General features: G+C 42.1%; 1 protein-coding gene across 6 annotated transcripts in view; it reads right to left on the bottom strand.

Annotated features, from left to right (window-relative positions):
- Nucleotides 1–18,527, bottom strand: part of LOC122946174 (synaptotagmin-like protein 1) — a 143,159-nt gene that overhangs the window by 7,198 nt on the left and 117,434 nt on the right. For all 6 annotated transcript variants that reach the window (XM_044305591.1, XM_044305589.1, XM_044305592.1 and 3 more), the window contains exons 12-15: nt 14,011–14,113; nt 12,192–12,353; nt 10,622–10,700; nt 5,535–5,634 (exon numbers count right to left, since the gene is read on the bottom strand). In XM_044305591.1, the coding sequence (XP_044161526.1) occupies nt 5,535–5,634; nt 10,622–10,700; nt 12,192–12,353; nt 14,011–14,113 (444 nt within the window). The remainder of the gene's footprint in view (nt 1–5,534; nt 5,635–10,621; nt 10,701–12,191; nt 12,354–14,010; nt 14,114–18,527) is intronic.

Below are 18,527 nucleotides of genomic sequence, written 5' to 3'. Positions count from 1 at the left end.
TATTTCTGGAATACAGTAACTGTGTATTGCAAGCTATTATCCATTAATATTTTATGACCCCCATATCAAGAGCTTTATACCTTATTGTAAAACAAAACAGGACTTCATACCAATTTCCCCAATTCTGCCTAGAGATCGCGTTTTACTGAATTCACTATAATGACTGTTTGTGAATGCCTACAGAATGTTCTGAAAACTGGCCTGTTCACTCCTCATTTACTGTAAAATGTTTCAACAAAATTTTTTATTAAAATAATATATATTAATATACTATATCCATAAGATAAGTCATCAATATCAGATTGGTAGGGCCGGCACCCAGCACCCCTATCGATCAGCTGTTAGAGGATGAAGTTGGAACACCACAGCTCCGAAGAGGCAATTCTCAGCTACTGTTCATGTGAACGGGAGCTGAGCAGCGGTAACTCAGCACATCCACGACACTTAGAACCGAGCTTTGCTTCCAGCTCTGGTGAAAGAGCTCCAATAACAGCGGCTGCAGTCAACAGCTGGTTGGTAGTGGCGCTTGATGGTGATCTGATATTGATGACCAATTTAAGGAGCCCAGAACAATCCTTTAAGAAAAACCTGAAGTGTTTTCTTTTTTTTTTTTTTTTTTGGGGGGGGGGGGGGGGGGAAACACATGTATGCAGATTTTTGAGCCATAGCTAGAAGTGGATCCAGTAAAAAGGACAAAACTAGTGTAAGGGTACTTTCACACTAGCGTTTTTCTTTTCCGGCATAGAGTTCCGTCACAGGGGCTCTATACCGGAAAAGAACTGATCAGGCATATCCCCATGCATTCTGAATGGAGAGTAATCCGTTCAGTTTGCATCAGGATGTCTTCAGTTCAGTCGTTTTGACTGATCAGGCAAAAGAGAAAACCGTAGCATGCTACGGTTTTCTCTCCAGCCAAAAAAACTGAAGACATGCCTGAACGCCGGATCCGGCATTTTTTCCCATAGGAATGTATTAGCGCCGGATCCGGCATTCAGAATACCGGAATGCCGGATCCGTCGTTCCGGCATGCGCAGATCAGTAAAAATGAGAAAAATGTACAAGACGGATCCGTCTCACAAATGCTTTCAGGCAGCAGCAGATCGGCGGATCCGGCGGCCAGTTCCGACGACGGAACTGCCCGCCGGATCACACTGCCGCAAGTGTGAAAGTAGCCTTAGTAGATTCAGATTCGTCCTGCTTTGGATGAATGCTAATCTTTGTGATTCTTTAAGCCGTATGAATTCCTGAATGCCTTACCTGTATTATACACATGAAGATGGCCATCACCAACGCGAGACTATGTGAGTCTTGTGCATGACCTATTACTGTAGGTAGCGGTGCATGCAAATTGTATTACACAATGAATACGAACCTGGATTCGTTATGCATTGCAGCACAATGAACAAATTTGGGTTCATATTTGTTGTGTAAAACAGTTTGGCATGCGCCACTATTCATAGTCTCGCGTTAGTGACGGTCATCTTCATGCGGCCACTGCAGAGCCCATACACTATAATACAAGTATGGTGATTGGAACTCATATCGTTTAGTGAAAGAATCACAAAGATTCAGATTCATCCAAAGCAGGACGAATCCGAATCTAACAACACTAGACATTATTAGATTAGCCCTTCCCATTATAGACAGTTTGATGGTTTTCCAAGCATTAATTTTAGATTGCCATTTAGTCAATAGGGGATGGATGTATAGAGAGACATATTCCTTGTGCTTATTGGAAATTGTAACCCTCAGATATTTGAATAAAGTCACACAATGTAAATCACCTACTCTATCTCCCCGCTCCCGAGGCCATGGGTCAAGAGGAATGATGATGATTTCCCCCAGTTAATTTGCAGTCCTGAATAAGTACCAAAGTCGCTTATAGTAGACATGGTATTAGACAGGGATGTGGATGCATCCGCCAGGAATAATAACATATAGTCAGCGTACAGTGCTATCTTCTCTTCTCTGGAGCCATACCGAACACTAGACATTATTAACATTTACATTTCCATCATGTTTCCCATTCCTTTTGGATCTACTTCTGGCTTCAGTTCAAAAACTGCATTGGCGTTAAAAAAACCAAAACAAAGGCCAACGATTACTAATGTAAGTACACCCACCAATTATTGAAATTTGCCACAATTGGTGTATTTAGCTTTTAGAACAATCCACTGTGCCTAGCTCGACAAGGGGGCATTTGTCTTGCCAAGAAGCGAGTGTGGTCCAAGATGCTAAGTTTTCTCTAAAATATTTGGTTTCACTTCCATCAGAAAGGGGTATTTCTTAATTAACCACCTCAGCCCCCCTAGCTTAAACACCCTTAATGACCAGACCACTTTTTACAATTCTGCACTACACTACTTTCACCGTTTATCGCTCGGTCATGCAACTTACCACCCAAATGAATTTTACCTCCTTTTCTTCTCACTAATAGAGCTTTCATTTGGTGGTATTTCATTGCTGCTGACATTTTTACTTTTTTGTTATTAATCGAAATTTACCGAAATTTTTGCAAAAAAATGACATTTTTGACCAGGCTCCATTCAGACGTCCGTATGTGTTTTGCGGATCCGATCCATGGATCCGTGGATCCGCAAAACACATACGGACCTCTGAATGGAGCCTTACAGGGGGGTGATCAATGACAGGGGGGTTATCAGGGAGTCTATATGGGGTGATCAGCCCCCTGTCATTGATCACCCCCCCTGTAAGGCTCCATTCAGACGTCCGTATGTGTTTTGCGGATCCGATCCGTGGATCCCTAAAACACATACGGATGTCTGAATGGAGCCTTACAGGGGGGTGATCAATGACAGGGGGGGTGATCAGGGAGTCTATATGGGGTGATCACCCCCCTGTCATTGATCACCCCCCTGTAAGGCTTCATTCAGACATCCGTATGTGTTTTGTGGATCCGATCTATGGATCCGTAAAATACATACGGACGTCTGAATGGAGCCTTACAGGGGGTTGATCAATGACAGGGGGGTGATCAGGGAGTCTATATGGGGTGATCAGGGGTTAATAAGTGACAGGGGGGGTGTAGTGTAGTGTGGTGCTTGGGGCTACTTATTACTGAGCTGCCTGTGTCCTCTGGTGGTCGATCCAAGCAAAAGGGACCACCAGAGGACCAGGTAGCAGGTATATTAGACGCTTTTATCAAAACAGCGTCTAATATACCTGTTAGGGGTTAAAAAAAAATCGCATCTACAGCCTGCCAGCGAACGATCGCCGCTGGCAGGCTGTAGATCCACTCGCTTACCTGCAGTTCCTGTGAACGCGCGCGCCTGTGTGCGCGCGTTCACTGGAAATCTCGCCTCTTGCGAGATGACGCGTAGATGCGTGACTGTGCCTGAGTGAGCCTGAGTGAGCCGCCTCCGGAACGCGATCCTGCGTTAGGCGGTCTGGAGGCGGTTAAAAAACTTTTTTTTTTTTAAATGGCAGTTTTTTATTGCCATTTCAACAGTACTATACATATACCATTGGAAATTATATAGAATATATTGTCCTTCTGTAGCAGTTATCACAATTGGTAAGACCTCTTATATAGAATCGCAAGCCATTGTCAGTTTACTGCTGCTGTGATGGGAAGAGGTGATCTGAAGGGTAACCTCATAATAATAGGAGGTGTAGACTTGGGATAACAATATAGTCAGTGCTATTGCTCTCTTGATAGGTCTAGAAAAAGACGCCCACTATTGCATTATTTGTGTAATATGTGATGCTGTAATACAGTTACGACTTGAGGGCTATCTCTGGTAGAGAAGAGTTAATAGAGACTGTTTGCCATACTAAAAGCCCAAACAAAGAGGAACTTAGAGGGCATCTCTGAGAGTTATATATTGGTATCCTATCTTTAGGATAGGTCATCAATATGAGATCGGTGGAGGTCTGACTCCCAGCGCCTGCCCCGATCAGCTGTTTTAGAAAGCCCCAGCGCCCCCCCCCCCCCCCCCCCGGAGCTCCGGTGAGTGCTGCGGCCTCCTCGCACCCTATCCTTGGCATAGCAGCTCAGCCCCATTCACTTGAATGGGGCTGAGCTGCACCTAGGCCATGTGTCTGATGAACGTGACATCACATGGTCTAGGACTCTAGGCCATCAATATGTAAATTCTGGAGATCTCCTTTAAATAGCCAGGATAGGAAGTAGATTACATGGAGTAACTTCCAAAAATTAAATCCTTAAAAACGTGTATTTAATTTAAAAAATAATACCTATAATATTCACACATAGGATGTTAATATGTGTTTATTATTGATGGGAAAATTGATGGGAGTGTCCCTTTAAATAAATTGTCCAAAGATGAATCTGCATAATTTGCCTACATGATGACAAATATTTACTCAGATAAACCAATATTGCCATTATAACACAAACATAGATTTAACGTTTAAAGCAAATATAGGTCATGCAAAAGATTTTACCAGAAACAAATTCACAAATCCATGCTATGGCCAGAGGCATGAAATATGGAAATGTATCTCAGGCAGTAAATCCTTGCTGCAGCTGAGCAGAAAGTAAGATAGAAATAATGGAGAAGATCAAATATAGGTTTTCTTTAAAGGGTTGTCCCATAATTAATGTATAAAATGAAAACCAGATATATAGTACATGAGAACCTCTTTCTAATATAGCTAGAACCATCCCTGTGCCTCACATGGATCCAGAGATCTCCCCATTCATTGCTCTGCTAGATTTACAGTATATCAAGCTGACAGCTCAAGGGGAGTGTCTTTTCTGCTGCAGCTCAGGGGGCGTGTCTCAGCTCTGTCTATCACAGCTCAGGAGGCAGATGAAGAATGAAACTGAGCATGTGCGGCCAGCTCAGGGAGCAGAACAAAGAAATAAGAAAAAGAGCAAACATCAGGTGGCGCTATACAGATACATTTTATTGAATAACTCAGTGGCTATGCTAAATTTCATACAATATTCAAGTATTCAGATCTAGATGCTGGTTTGCCTTTAATAGAAGGCACATAAGACTAATAAGACCATGTGAGGCTAGACTCCCACCTGACATTTATACATCTGTTTCCATATGCCAAAAAAAAAGTTTTTTTTCAGCATACATTTTGCCAGGATATGACAGGATACAGTTGTCTCACTACAGTTGTCTCAAATGTAAAACAGTCAAGGAGCCTTTTAAAAGAATTGTATGCACAAGAAAAATGTACAGACACTGTAGAGGTAGAGGCATACATTGAATATGTCTGGGGCATATGTTTGGGGGACTATTTCAAAAGGTATCACTGAACATAATCCACAGACCTGGAGCCTAGGCCGACAGAGTCAAATGCATCTTGAAAGGAAGCTGCCATGGTGATCAGCCAATTGGTGCGGGCCAGGATTCTCTAAACCCTGTGATCAGCTGTTGAAGAGTCTCTACAGGGGGGTGTAGTATTACATGGTCCTAATCAAATGAATGTTCAACTACATACAGAAATACATAGTTGTGTGGAGCATGCCAGAGTGGGAGAAAGTCTGCTTCACACAAGGGGGTCTCTAGTCTCATCCCTAAGCATATACTCACCACTTTACAAATGAGTCAACCCCAGAAGGTCGAAGTTGTGGTAAGTCTTTAGTATCTTTCACCCAAATATGAACTTCTCCTGAGGCTGGATGCTTTGGACCTGAAAATGTAAGAACATTTTTTTTTTCATAATCAGCATAATAAGTGTAGAACAATGATGATGACCTAACCTCAGGATTGGTAATCAATATCTGATTGGCGGGGGTCCAACCCTCTTGTTTTAAGAGACCACATAGCCTTTTATTCGCGCTGCAGCCTCTTCGTAGGCCAGTGACATCACATTGATCAGACACTTGGCCTAGGTGCAGCTCAGTCTCATTCAATGAGTCTGGACTGCAATACCAAGCACAGCACCTATACAATGTACAGCACTGTGCCCCAGCCTCTTCATACAGCTAATCGGTGGTGGTGCCTGGTATCTGATCCCCCACTAGTCAGACATTAATGACCTATCCTGAGGATAGGTGATCAGTGTAAAAATCTTGGAAAACCCCTTTTCTAGTTTATACTAACAATACCCCCTAAAATTCAAATAATCAAATAAACAAATTTCCATTTGTGTTAGTAAGTTCTCCCATTACTAGTGAAATTATATATTATATACCACATACACTAGAAAGTATTATCCAACACCATGTAGACTTTGTAACTATGGCAGTATTCATTGTCAGCCTGTGACTTTGCCCAAGAGCTGGGACAGTGAAAGAATATGTAGCCTGCTCTGGATGCTATTGGTATACTGTGCCATATAGCATAGCTGGTGGCTAAAACAGCAGAAAAGTGCAGATGGCATCCCAGGTGAGTGTATGAACTCTCCGGCACTGCTCAGAGTTATTGGAAATCTGGCACAAACTCTAAAGTAAAGAACCATTAAAATCAATGGCAGTTTTATCAGAATGTGTAAGCTAAGATGCATTATTTTAGCAAACATCCTATAATGATTGTAGGCAGGGACAGACAAGGACAGTTAGCCCTAAGGCTAGAACCCAGCCTGCTTCCCCTTCCTATTTGCAGTACAAGCCCTAGATAGCTAGACCGCAACTGGTCAACGGTCCCTACACTACTTAAGTGCAGAGACGCACGACAAACAAAGACAGACAAACACAATACCAGAGTCGTACGTCAATGGGTCAGAACCAGATGGGGCTACGCAGTACCAAAAGAGAGACAGAGAAGCAATACAATAAAACCAAAGACCATCACTGGCAATGATGTATGGCCAGGAAGGGAAAAACAGAGCATTGCATCCTGTCACTAAGGATGCGGTCGCATCACCAGGGGGTACAGTTCAGCAGCGCGTCTCTCCTGACACGGCCATGCCAAGGCTGAGAATCGTGCCACTAAAGCCCGAACAGATCAATTTATTACACATTCAGACACAATTACATTAGGAAAAACCTAGCTGACCGCATAGTTAACTCTAACTAGTAAATGGTACATACTAAGGTTACGGCCACACGGTCAGGTTTCTACAGGAGTGGATCATGAAAGAAGAAAAAGTATAAAGGACAGAAATTACATCTCCTCTTTTTTAACCCCTTGGTGACCACCCATTTACGCCTTTTTACAGCGGTCACTAAGGGGCCTTAGGCTGGGCCGCCGTGTTTTTACGTCAGCCCAGTCTAAGCGTTGCAGGCTCCCCCATGCAGCAGGGAGCGCGGACCCGGCTCTCACATGAGAGCCGGGGCCCTGCTCTAACAGCCCTGACCGGCAGAAGTGCCGATCCGGGCTGTTTAAACCTTTAAATGCCAGGCGCCCGCTGCATGTAAAGTGGTGACAGAGGGAGCGGACTCCCTCTGTCTCCCATCAGCACCCCAAAAATGCGATCGCGGGATGCTGATGTGTTGGGAAGCTTACCTTGCTTCCGTTCAGGGCCCCGAGCCTGTCTGCAGTTATCTCCAGCAGGCTGTGCCTCTCTGGCGCAGCCTGCTGGTCAATCTTTGAATAGCATTGCTATTTAAATGTAATGCGTTATAGAGATAATGCATTACATTTTAAAAGCACTCAAAATACTGTATAATATAGTCCCCTTGTGGGACTATTAAGTAGTAAAAAAAAATTAAAAAAAATACACATTTATTAAATAAAAAAATTCCGTAAAATAAAAAAATATTCATTTTTTCCCATTGAAAATATGCTTTTCAATGAAAAAAATTGCAAAAGGTAAATATCCCCCATATGTTTGGTATTGCCGCGTCCGTAACGACCCGGACTACATAAATATTACATAAATTATCCCCTATGGTGAACGCCGTAAAAAAATAAATAGAAAATGACAGAATTTCTGATTTATTCTTAGTTTCCACCGAAAAAAACGTAATAACAAGCGATCAAAAAGCGGCATTTACTCCAAAATGATACCAATGAAAAATACAAGTTGTCCCTCAAAAATCAAGCCCTCACACAACTCCATAGAAAAAAAAATAAAAAAGTTATGGGTATAAAGTGGCAATGCAAAATCATTTTTTTGGTTAATAAAAGGGATTTTTTGGGAAAAAAAAAGTTGTAAAACTTAAAGGGATTCTGTCACCAGGTTTCACCCCCTCCATATAAAAATATGGTTATGTTCAGGGAGCTTTAACCATTCCTAATGTGGTCTTATAAATGAAATCTGTAGGCTCATTTTGCTAAAAATACGCTATTACTAACCTGTCATTCATAAAAATAAGGTGCCCAAGGGGATGTAAATGGCTCCAAGCTGCCGCCCGCACCCGCCGCCGTTCGTGCCCAGCGCCGCCTCATAATCTTCTGTGACGTCTCCTGCTATCCCTCCCTCCCCCCTCCTCCTGCTGTGACGTCTCCTGCTCTCCCTCCCTCCCCCCTCCTCCTGCTGTGACGTCTCCTGCTCTCCCTCCCTCCCCCCTCTTCATGCTATAACATATGCAATGTTACAGCAGGAGGAGGGGGGAGGGAGGGAGAGCGGGAGGCGTCACAGCAATTTTACAGCAGGAGGAGGGGGGAGGGAGGGAGAGCAGGAGGCGTTACAGCAGAAGGAGGGGGAGGGAGGGAGAGCAGGAGACATCACAGCAGGAGGAGGGGGAGGGAGGGAGAGCAGGAGAGCAGGAGACGTCACAGCAGGAGGAGGGAGAGCAGGAGACGTCACAGCAGGAGGAGGGGGGAGGGAGGGAGAGCAGGAGACGTCACAGCAATCTTACAGCAGGAGGAGGGGGGAGGGAGGGAGAGCAGGATGCGTCACAGAAGATTATGAGGCGGCGCTGGGCACGAACGGCGGCGGGTGCGGGCGGCAGCTTGGAGCCATTTACATCCCCTTGGGCACCTTATTTTTATGAATGACAGGTTAGTAATAGCGTATTTTTAGCAAAATGAGCCTACAGATTACATTTATAAGACCACATTAGGAATGGTTAAAGCTCCCTGAACATAACCATATTTTTATCTGGAGGGGGTGAAACCTGGTGACAGAATCCCTTTAAAAAAAATTATAAGTATTTAGTATCAAGCCCTCAAACAACTCCATAGAAAAAAAAATAAAAAAGTTATGGGTATAAAGTGGCAATGCAAAATCATTTTTTTGGTTAATAAAAGGGATTTTTTGGGAAAAAAAAAGTTGTAAAACTTAAAGGGATTCTGTCACCAGGTTTCACCCCCTCCATATAAAAATATGGTTATGTTCAGGGAGCTTTAACCATTCCTAATGTGGTCTTATAAATGAAATCTGTAGGCTCATTTTGCTAAAAATACGCTATTACTAACCTGTCATTCATAAAAATAAGGTGCCCAAGGGGATGTAAATGGCTCCAAGCTGCCGCCCGCACCCGCCGCCGTTCGTGCCCAGCGCCGCCTCATAATCTTCTGTGACGTATCCTGCTATCCCTCCCTCCCCCCTCCTCCTGCTGTGACGTCTCCTGCTCTCCCTCCCTCCCCCCTCCTCCTGCTGTGACGTCTCCTGCTCTCCCTCCCTCCCCCCTCTTCATGCTATAACATATGCAATGTTACAGCAGGAGGAGGGGGGAGGGAGGGAGAGCGGGAGGCGTCACAGCAATTTTACAGCAGGAGGAGGGGGGAGGGAGGGAGAGCAGGAGGCGTTACAGCAGAAGGAGGGGGAGGGAGGGAGAGCAGGAGACATCACAGCAGGAGGAGGGGGGAGGGAGGGAGAGCAGGAGACGTCACAGCAGGAGGAGGGAGAGCAGGAGACGTCACAGCAGGAGGAGGGGGGAGGGAGGGAGAGCAGGAGACGTCACAGCAATCTTACAGCAGGAGGAGGGGGGAGGGAGGGAGAGCAGGATGCGTCACAGAAGATTATGAGGCGGCGCTGGGCACGAACGGTGGCGGGTGCGGGCGGCAGCTTGGAGCCATTTACATCCCCTTGGGCACCTTATTTTTATGAATGACAGGTTAGTAATAGCGTATTTTTAGAAAAATGAGCCTACAGATTACATTTATAAGACCACATTAGGAATGGTTAAAGCTCCCTGAACATAACCATATTTTTATCTGGAGGGGGTGAAACCTGGTGACAGAATCCCTTTAAAAAAATTTATAAGTATTTAGTATCACTGTAATCGTACTGACCCAGAGAATAAAGATATTATGTTATTTGTACCGAAAAATTAACGCCATAAAATTTATAATGTAAAAACGCAGTGGCAGTATTGCTATTTTTCCACATCGCCCTCCCAGAAAGAGTTAATAAAACTTAATCAGAACGTTATGTGTACCCCAAAATGGTGCTATTAAAAACTACAACTTATCCCGTAAAAAACAAGCCCTCATAAAGCTATATAGATGAAAAAATAAAAAAAAGTTATAGCTCTTGGAACGAGACCATGAAAAAAGGCAGAAAAAAACGCTTGGTCATAAAGGCCCAAACAGGCTTGGTCACTAAGGGGTTAAATTCACTCTTGGTTTTCGCCTCCAAAACTGCATCAGGAAAAGTCATTCTGAGTTCACGTGTACGTTTTATCATTTGGGTGGAGAGGTGCTTTAATAAATTCACTATACTACCAGGATCATAATTACAATATATTCCCATATTCACTAAGAGATGGATGATGATGTTCTTCTACTAAGGATCTAACCAAGATCTCTAATCTGCTGTAATGAATGCTCCTCATTTAGAATCTTACCAAGGCTTCCTGGAGGGATATACCTAATTGACAAATTCATCACTCCAAGATGATCCACACCATTCATTGCAGATAGACTCTGTGGGATGAGAAAAAAACATTTAATGTCATAGACCGATTTAATGTAGGGGATCATTTGTACAGCGCACTCATTTACTTTGTGATGCTGTTGGAGATGGTGGCACCTTTTTAATAATTTAGCATGGTGAAATGCAGTCACTGTAGCTTTTGTGTAATGTTTTTATATTATAATATTGTGATTTCTTAGCAATACAGTGATGCACATCATGTTTTATGCTGTTACCAGACTGATACATTGTTATATCTGCTAGTGACAGTTTCAGTCAGCCTCCAGTAGGGGGTGCATCTGTAACATCAGCTCTACTACAAGCAGGGATATACTGTAACGTCCCAATTGCAAAAGCTGTTGTCCATCTCGCATCGCATGGTACAGAAACTAATGCCATAAGTGATCCCATAGGTTTCTATAGGATACTTCCTGGCATTCAGAGCGTCCGTTTTTATGATGAATGTCTCCTAGCACTGGTGATGCAGCGTTTACTGTTTGGCGCTTTCAGGCTTTGAACGTCTGATCGGTAAACTAAAGTGTATAAAGTCTGAGTAGACAAACCAGCAGTTTAAAACTGCTTGCTGGACACAACTGATTATATATATATATATATATATATATATATATATATAGATAGATAGATAGATAGATAGATAGATAGATAGAGAGAGAGAGAGAGAAGGGAACGGACAGCACTTCCAATAGAAAACCGTGATTTATTCAGCCACAGTGGCACAGTGAGGCAACGTTTCGGCTCGAACACAGAGCCTTTCTCAAGCATGAGTAAGGCTCTGTGTTCGAGCCGAAATGTTGCCTCACTGTGCCACTGTGGCTGAATAAATCACGGTTTTCTATTGGAAGTGCTGTCCGTTTACTTCTATATTTTTGGGTAAGAAGTTACACCCTGGGACATAGCACCCGTGACTACCATTGTGAATTGGTGCTGACATATAGTTTCCTTTTTGTATATATATATATATATATATATATATATATATACATATAAAAAAGGAATATAGTGGCGGCACTGGAAAAGCACAAGGAGGGTGCTAAGTCCAGGGATGTAGCAGCTTACCCCGTCTCGATACAGATGAAAAACGGACAGCACTCCAGGTAATCACTATCTTTTACCTGGAGTGCTGTCCATCTTTTACCACTATCTTTTACCTGGAGTGCTGTCCGTTTTTCATCTATATATACATATATATATACATATATATATATATATATATATATATATATATACACCCCTAGACTAAAAGAGTATATGTCAACAGAGACAACTCCAACAAAATGTGGTCAGCGATCAGCTGATTGCTCCAGGTCCCATTTCTGGCACCAACAGAAAAAAGCTGATTTTCTTTCCACGTAAACCATGGCCAACCAGGGATTTCCCCGGAAGCTCAGGATTATATCAGTATGCAGTGCATGGGTTATGCTTGCAATATGAGACTACACTATATCTATGTAGCCCTGCTGTTTACTAGAACTCTTACATACCCGTGGTTTTAAGGTATACCAGTTAGGCTTTGTATTACTCCAATCCCAGCTAGTCAGATCAATCTCTAGCTCTCCGAGGAAGCTGTTCCTGCCAAGTGGGTCATTGTGCCACACAGAAAGGTTGAGTTTCTGGATCAGCAACACCATTTTTTCAATTTTGTACTAAAATTAAAGAAAAAAAACAACAAATCAAGGCTCATAGAAAATTCAGGCTATTTTCACATCTGCGTTTTTTCTTTTCCGGTGTTGAGATCTGTCATAGAATCGGCCCAAACTGAACTGAACAGAGTGCACCAGAATGCATTCCATTCTGTTTAGTTGCGTCTTTTTTCTCCGGCATGGAATGTGGAGCAAGACGGATCTGACATGAAACACAATGTAAGTTAATGGTGCCGGATCCGTTTTCTGGGACACCATGACTTACAATGGTTTTAATGCCGGATCAGTCATAGCCATTTGAGATAATACAACCGGATCCATTGATAACGGATAGAGTCGGTTGTATTATCATAACAGAAGATTTTTTGCTAATCCTTGCCGGTTTAGGCAAAATCGCAGATGTGAAAGTAGTCTAATTTTACTTTAGGTAAATCTGTAAAATCTGGGTGTAGCTTGGGGAAGGAAGCAGGGTAAATGTTCTGGATGCTGGATAGAAAAATGTCACAGCATATGTTGTATGATTTTCTTCAAAAGTAATATAAAATATATAAATCTAAATAAAAAAAATATTATATATTTAATTCAGATGCAAGTAGACATTGGTTGCCTGTTAAGGACTAGACCAGACAGACCAGTGTGACGTCTTAAGGTGGCCATATACAATTGTCGGTTTAAGCTGCTGATTTTGGCAGGAGTGTCCAACCATCTAATGTGTATGTGGGTGTCCCAACTCTCCCCTAATCTCAGATGTCAGTGGAAAGAAGGCTCGGGCATGTCGGATTTTAACGCACACCATATCCTTATGTTCTCTCGCATGCTAAGCTGCTGCCAGAGGTGTCCGACAGCCGTTTATTCCCTTCTCCTTACTGACAACACATGCATGCTCAGCCAGCATTCATGTGTTTGGGGATGGGTCCTGTCGGCCAAGCAAGAGTTCAGCTAACAGCAGTTGAAGGTATATGGCCTCCTTTAAAATGGCCATAAACATGAGATATGTATCTGTAGATCATTGGCAGATTCAGCTTATTTTGGTAACAGCTGATGTTAATCTTACAGTTATGAGGACCACAGACCAGATTCTCGGTAGATCTCACCAATTTACAGTTCGCCATACACATTACATTAGTATTAGACAGTTGCAGTCCAACAACCAGTTCCTATCTTCCTGACATCTGCTGTCGGGGGCGCCAAGATGGCTGTCGGATGGTTTGGCTTACAGATACCTGTCCTGACCTCTCTATACACTTGTATACACGGCTTCACTGAGCATATGTTCATGTGCATATGTTCTCACTGGGGAGAGGGAAGACAATGGCTTATATCTTTGAGAACAAAAGGTTGGGGCAGTTGAATTCTAACTATTCAATCTTTACCTTCTGCGACATCAGCCCCCATACACATGATTAGATGGTCGGCCCGTCCTGCGAAAATCAAAATCTAATGCCTATTTAGACCTCTAGCTAGATCTGCCAAAGGTCGTCAGATAAGTATCTCATGTACATGATGTATATGGTCAGATGTGTATATATATATACTGTAAATTAAAAAACAACCCCATATAGAAGCTATGGGTCAAAGGGAATATGAGACGCAGGGTGGGATAAGAAACAATTTCTGCATTTCCTGATTGCCGGAATGTAAAACAAATGGGAAGACTTACCCTTAAGACTTCATTGTAAATTGGATTTGTCGTCTTTCTTTTGACCGACGTCTTCCTCTTCCCCATCCTTGCCTTATCCGGCAGTAAGTAAGTCTTGACATACCTAGAACAGTTTAAATACATTGCAGTCAGTACAGTAATTGTTGATAATCCTGAGGACTGGAAATAGGTTTTTAATTCACATGTGGACACAGATCTAATAAAAGAATGAAACAGAATACAATACCGCTACCAAAATCAAGCAGTGATCAACGGCAGGTCCGCAGCCTACAGCTGTTATCTGTACGTGAAGTGATCGCATCTTTATACTGACATTTGTATTTCTTCTAGAACTGTAATCCAATTAGATTATGCCTATGTGATTAATGCTGTCAAATATTGATTCTAAATGAAGAAATCAAAATTACAGACTGTTTGAGATTGGAAAAAGTTTTTTCAGTGTCAGACTGGGCTTCCTTGGGCCCATCAGAGGAACCTATTCTTGAGGCCCAACTCGTATATCATCAGTAAAGTACAGGTGAAACTCAAAACATTAGAATATAGTGCAAAGTTAATTTGTTTCAGTAATGCAACTTTAACCCCTTCAGGACACAGCCATTTTTCACCTTAATGACCAGGCCAAATTTTGGAAATCTGCCATGTGTCACTTTATGTGGTAATAACTTTGGAACGCCTTTACTTTTCCAGGCTATTCTGAGAATGTTTTCTCGTGACACCTTGTACTTCATGATAGTACATAAATTTGAGTCAATATATTTCACCTTTATTTATGAAAACATCCCAAATTTACCAAAAATTTAGAAAAATTCTCAATTTTCTAAATTTAAATTTCTCTGCTTCTAAAACACAAAGTGATACCTCATAAAATATTTATTACTTATCATTCCCCATATGTCTACTTTATGTTGGCATCATTTTGTAAATGTCATTTTATTTTTTTAGGACGTTAGAAGGCTTAAAATTTTAGAAGCAGTTCTTAAAATTTTTAAGAACATTTCCAAAACCCACTTTTTAAGGACAAGTTCAGTTCTGAAGTCACTTTATGAGGCTTACATAGTGGAAACCCCCCATAAATGACCCCATTGTAGAAACTACACACCTTAAGTTACTCAAAACTCATTTTACTAACTTTGTTAACTTTTTAGGTGTTCCACAAAAATAAAAGGAGAATGGAGATGAAATTTCTAAATTTCATGCTTTGGCAGATTTTCCATTTTAATAAAAAAAATTCTTTAACACATCGAGGGTTACCAGCCAAACAAAACTCAATATTTATTACCCTGATTATGCGCTTTACAGAAACACCCCACATGCGGTCGTAAAATGATGTAAGGGAACACAGCAGGGCGCAGAAGAAAAGGAACGCTGTATGGTTTTTGGAAGGCAGATTTTGCTGGACTGGTTTTTAGACGCCATGTCCCATTTGAAGCCCCCCAGATGCACCTCATAGTAAAAACTCCCAAAAAGTGACCCATTTTAGGAACTAGGAGATAAGGTGCCAGTTTTATTGGTGCTATTTTGGGGTATATATGATTTTTAATGGCTCTATATTATGTTTTTTGTAAGGCAAGGTAACCAAAAGATGGTTTTGGCACCGTTTTAATTTTTTATAACATTCATCTGACATGGTAGCTCATGTGCTATGTTACAGAGCAGGTTGTTACGGATGCAATGATATTAAATATGTCTACTTTCTTTATTTCAGTTTTACATAATGAAAAAAAATCTGTTGTTTTTGTGTCTCCATTTTCTGAGCGCCATTTTTTTTTTATTTTTCTGCCGATCGTCTTGTGCAGGGGCTCATTTTTTGCAGGAAGAGTTGATGTTTTATTGGTACCATTTTTGGGTACATATGATTTTTTTTATCATTCATTATTACACCTTATGGGGCAAGGTGACCAAAAAATTGGTTGTTTTAGCACAGTTTTTAATTTTTTAAGATGTTAACTTGAGGGGTTAGGTCATGTGATATTTTCATAGAGCAGGTTGTTACGGACGTGGCAATACCTAATAGGTCTACTTTTTCTTATTTAAGTCTTGCACAATAATAGCATTTTAGAAAAAAAAAGTTTTTGTGTCTTCATTTTCTGAAGGCTATATTTTTTTCATTTTTTGGGCGATTGTCTCATGTAGGGGCTCTTTTTTTTTGGGATGAGGTGATGGTTTGATGGTTCTTAACGATCCAGTGGGTCTGATGGTTTAAAATACACTGCAGTACACTCCATAGTGTACTGCAGTGCATTGTAACTCACAGTAAGCCTGATCAAGCTCCTGCCTTTAGCAGGAGCCTGATCAGCTATACCATGGTAAGCCAGAAGCCTGTGAAGGCATCCGGTTGCCTAGGTAACCACCCGCGTACTGCCACAAGAGCGCAATGGCCGGATATGGGAGGGAGGGAGCTCTCTCCCTCTTTTAACCCATCAAGCATCGGCCGCTGCCACAGCACAGCAGCAGCCTGCTGGGAGAGGGAGGGAGCTCCCTTCATCTCTTAACCCCTTCCATACAGCGGTCCCTATTGACCGCAGCATTGAAGGGGTTAAAAGGCTGACATCGATGTCGGTTGTTTCAAGCAGAGTGTCAACTGTATGCTGACACTCTGCTAATGGCTCTGACATCCTGAAAATGGGGGAAGGAAGGGGGGGCGGGGGCACATCCTAAATTTTTTAGGGGGGGCACATCAGGAGCTGGCGGGGGAGTAATAAAATATTATCTAAATACATATATTTAACATATTTAGCAAGGTTCTGATCCCCACAGTCACGATCTGTGGGGATCAGAATCTTTCAGCCGGCATTAGGATTGCGTGATTGGCTAGTCTGTACGATCGCAGGCCCGGGACCGCCCTCATTGGTCCCAGGCCGGTTAGCTGAGATCCCTGGCTGTGTGTAACAACCGGGGTCTCAGCATTGTCACCATATCTGCCGACATGGTGACCGTTTAATGCCATGACGTGTATACTCGTCATGGAGCGCCAAGTAGCAGTGCTCCATGATGAGTATACATGTCAAATAGCACTAAGGGGTTAAAATGTGAAACTAATATATGAGATAGACTCATTACATGCAAAGCAAGATATTTCAAGCCTTTATTTGTTATAATTTGGATGATTATGGCTTACCGCTTATGAAGTCTCAATTTTGAGGTACCCTTTGCTCAGGGGGTATGGATTAATTAGCTGACTAGAGTGACACTTTGAGCCTAGAATATTGAACCTTTTCACAAAATTCTAATTTTAAGTTGCATTACTGAAATAAATGAACTTTTGCACGATATTCGAATTTTTCGAGTTTCACCTGTATAATAGGGTTTTAATCACAGAAATAGATCCTAGTGGCAAGTGACTGGCTCCAAAAGCAGGACCTTTGGGGTCTATTAGGGTATCAAACCCTGGGCCTACCGGAGGATCCTCTGGTGGAACAGTCCGAACCTGGTTTCATGTATGATTGAGATATAAGCTAAATATTCATTTAATATACCTGCAGAAACAAATCTGCAAAGATAATATCTGCATGCCAATAATGTTTCATCAGGAAACGTATATTCTGTCCAGAAACCTATAACACTTTAAGGACATGTCACCACTGTGCCCAGTCACTGGCTGCATTGGTACTTGTGACCCCCATTTATTTTTGAAGTTGACAATCAGGGAACCGGAGTGCGTGAACTGAAGGAGCTGGAACCAAGCAGCGGAGAGCCACAGGTGTGGGGGAGGATGGCTGGCTGCCATAAAGCTAGGGAACCACTTTAATATAAACCCCTGTACACTAGAAGCAGAAGTGATAACCACAAAGACTGAAATACTGTGATTCCAAACTGACAGGTATCACTGGCCAGGAAAGGACCATACGTCCACAAAGTATTCAACTCTGCATACAGGCCACAGCTTACGTCACAGTTTATGCATTTCAGGATTCTAAAGCTGTTACAATAAAAATAATACATTTGTCAGCAAAATTATGGCAAGCTCAGATCGCCTGACAAACATTAAAAGGATATAAAGAATAAAACGATTTTGTAGAGATTGCTGCATGACAGGTACCACTGAAGCCAATATAACTAGCACAAATAGTAATAAACTATAGGGCATATACAGTATATGGTATAAACATACTAAACGTACAGTATATACTTGGAAGGATTTGTGATGCCCCTGCCACATCTTGTTGGGAAATGAAATCCATAGCAAATGTACAGTATATATCTATATTAAAGTTTAGAGCAGCGATTCCCAACCGTATTACCATAAGGGAACCCCTGAACAATGTTTCCACGCTTGATGAACCCCTTATGCCATTCCTGCCTTCAAGACGCTTTGTGTAGAGGCAAGTATAGCATTCTCCAATTCTTGTTCAGAGACTAATTTAGCTCAGAACTGTTCACTTCTTCATAAAGCTTCCCTATTGTAGTGACAGGTCTTGTTGTTGCTGTGTTTAGGGGGAACCTTGATCATGATGTAAGGAACCTCTGCACCATCCTTAAAAATAGGGGACTTTTTTTCCAGTGTCCATGAAAAAAAA

The sequence above is a fragment of the Bufo gargarizans genome, chromosome 9 (genome assembly GCF_014858855.1).
Source record: "Bufo gargarizans isolate SCDJY-AF-19 chromosome 9, ASM1485885v1, whole genome shotgun sequence".
In the NCBI taxonomy this organism is placed as follows: domain Eukaryota; kingdom Metazoa; phylum Chordata; class Amphibia; order Anura; family Bufonidae; genus Bufo; species Bufo gargarizans.
The sequence above is the reverse complement of the archived record's forward strand: the minus strand, read 5'-3'. Positions and strand labels throughout refer to the sequence as shown.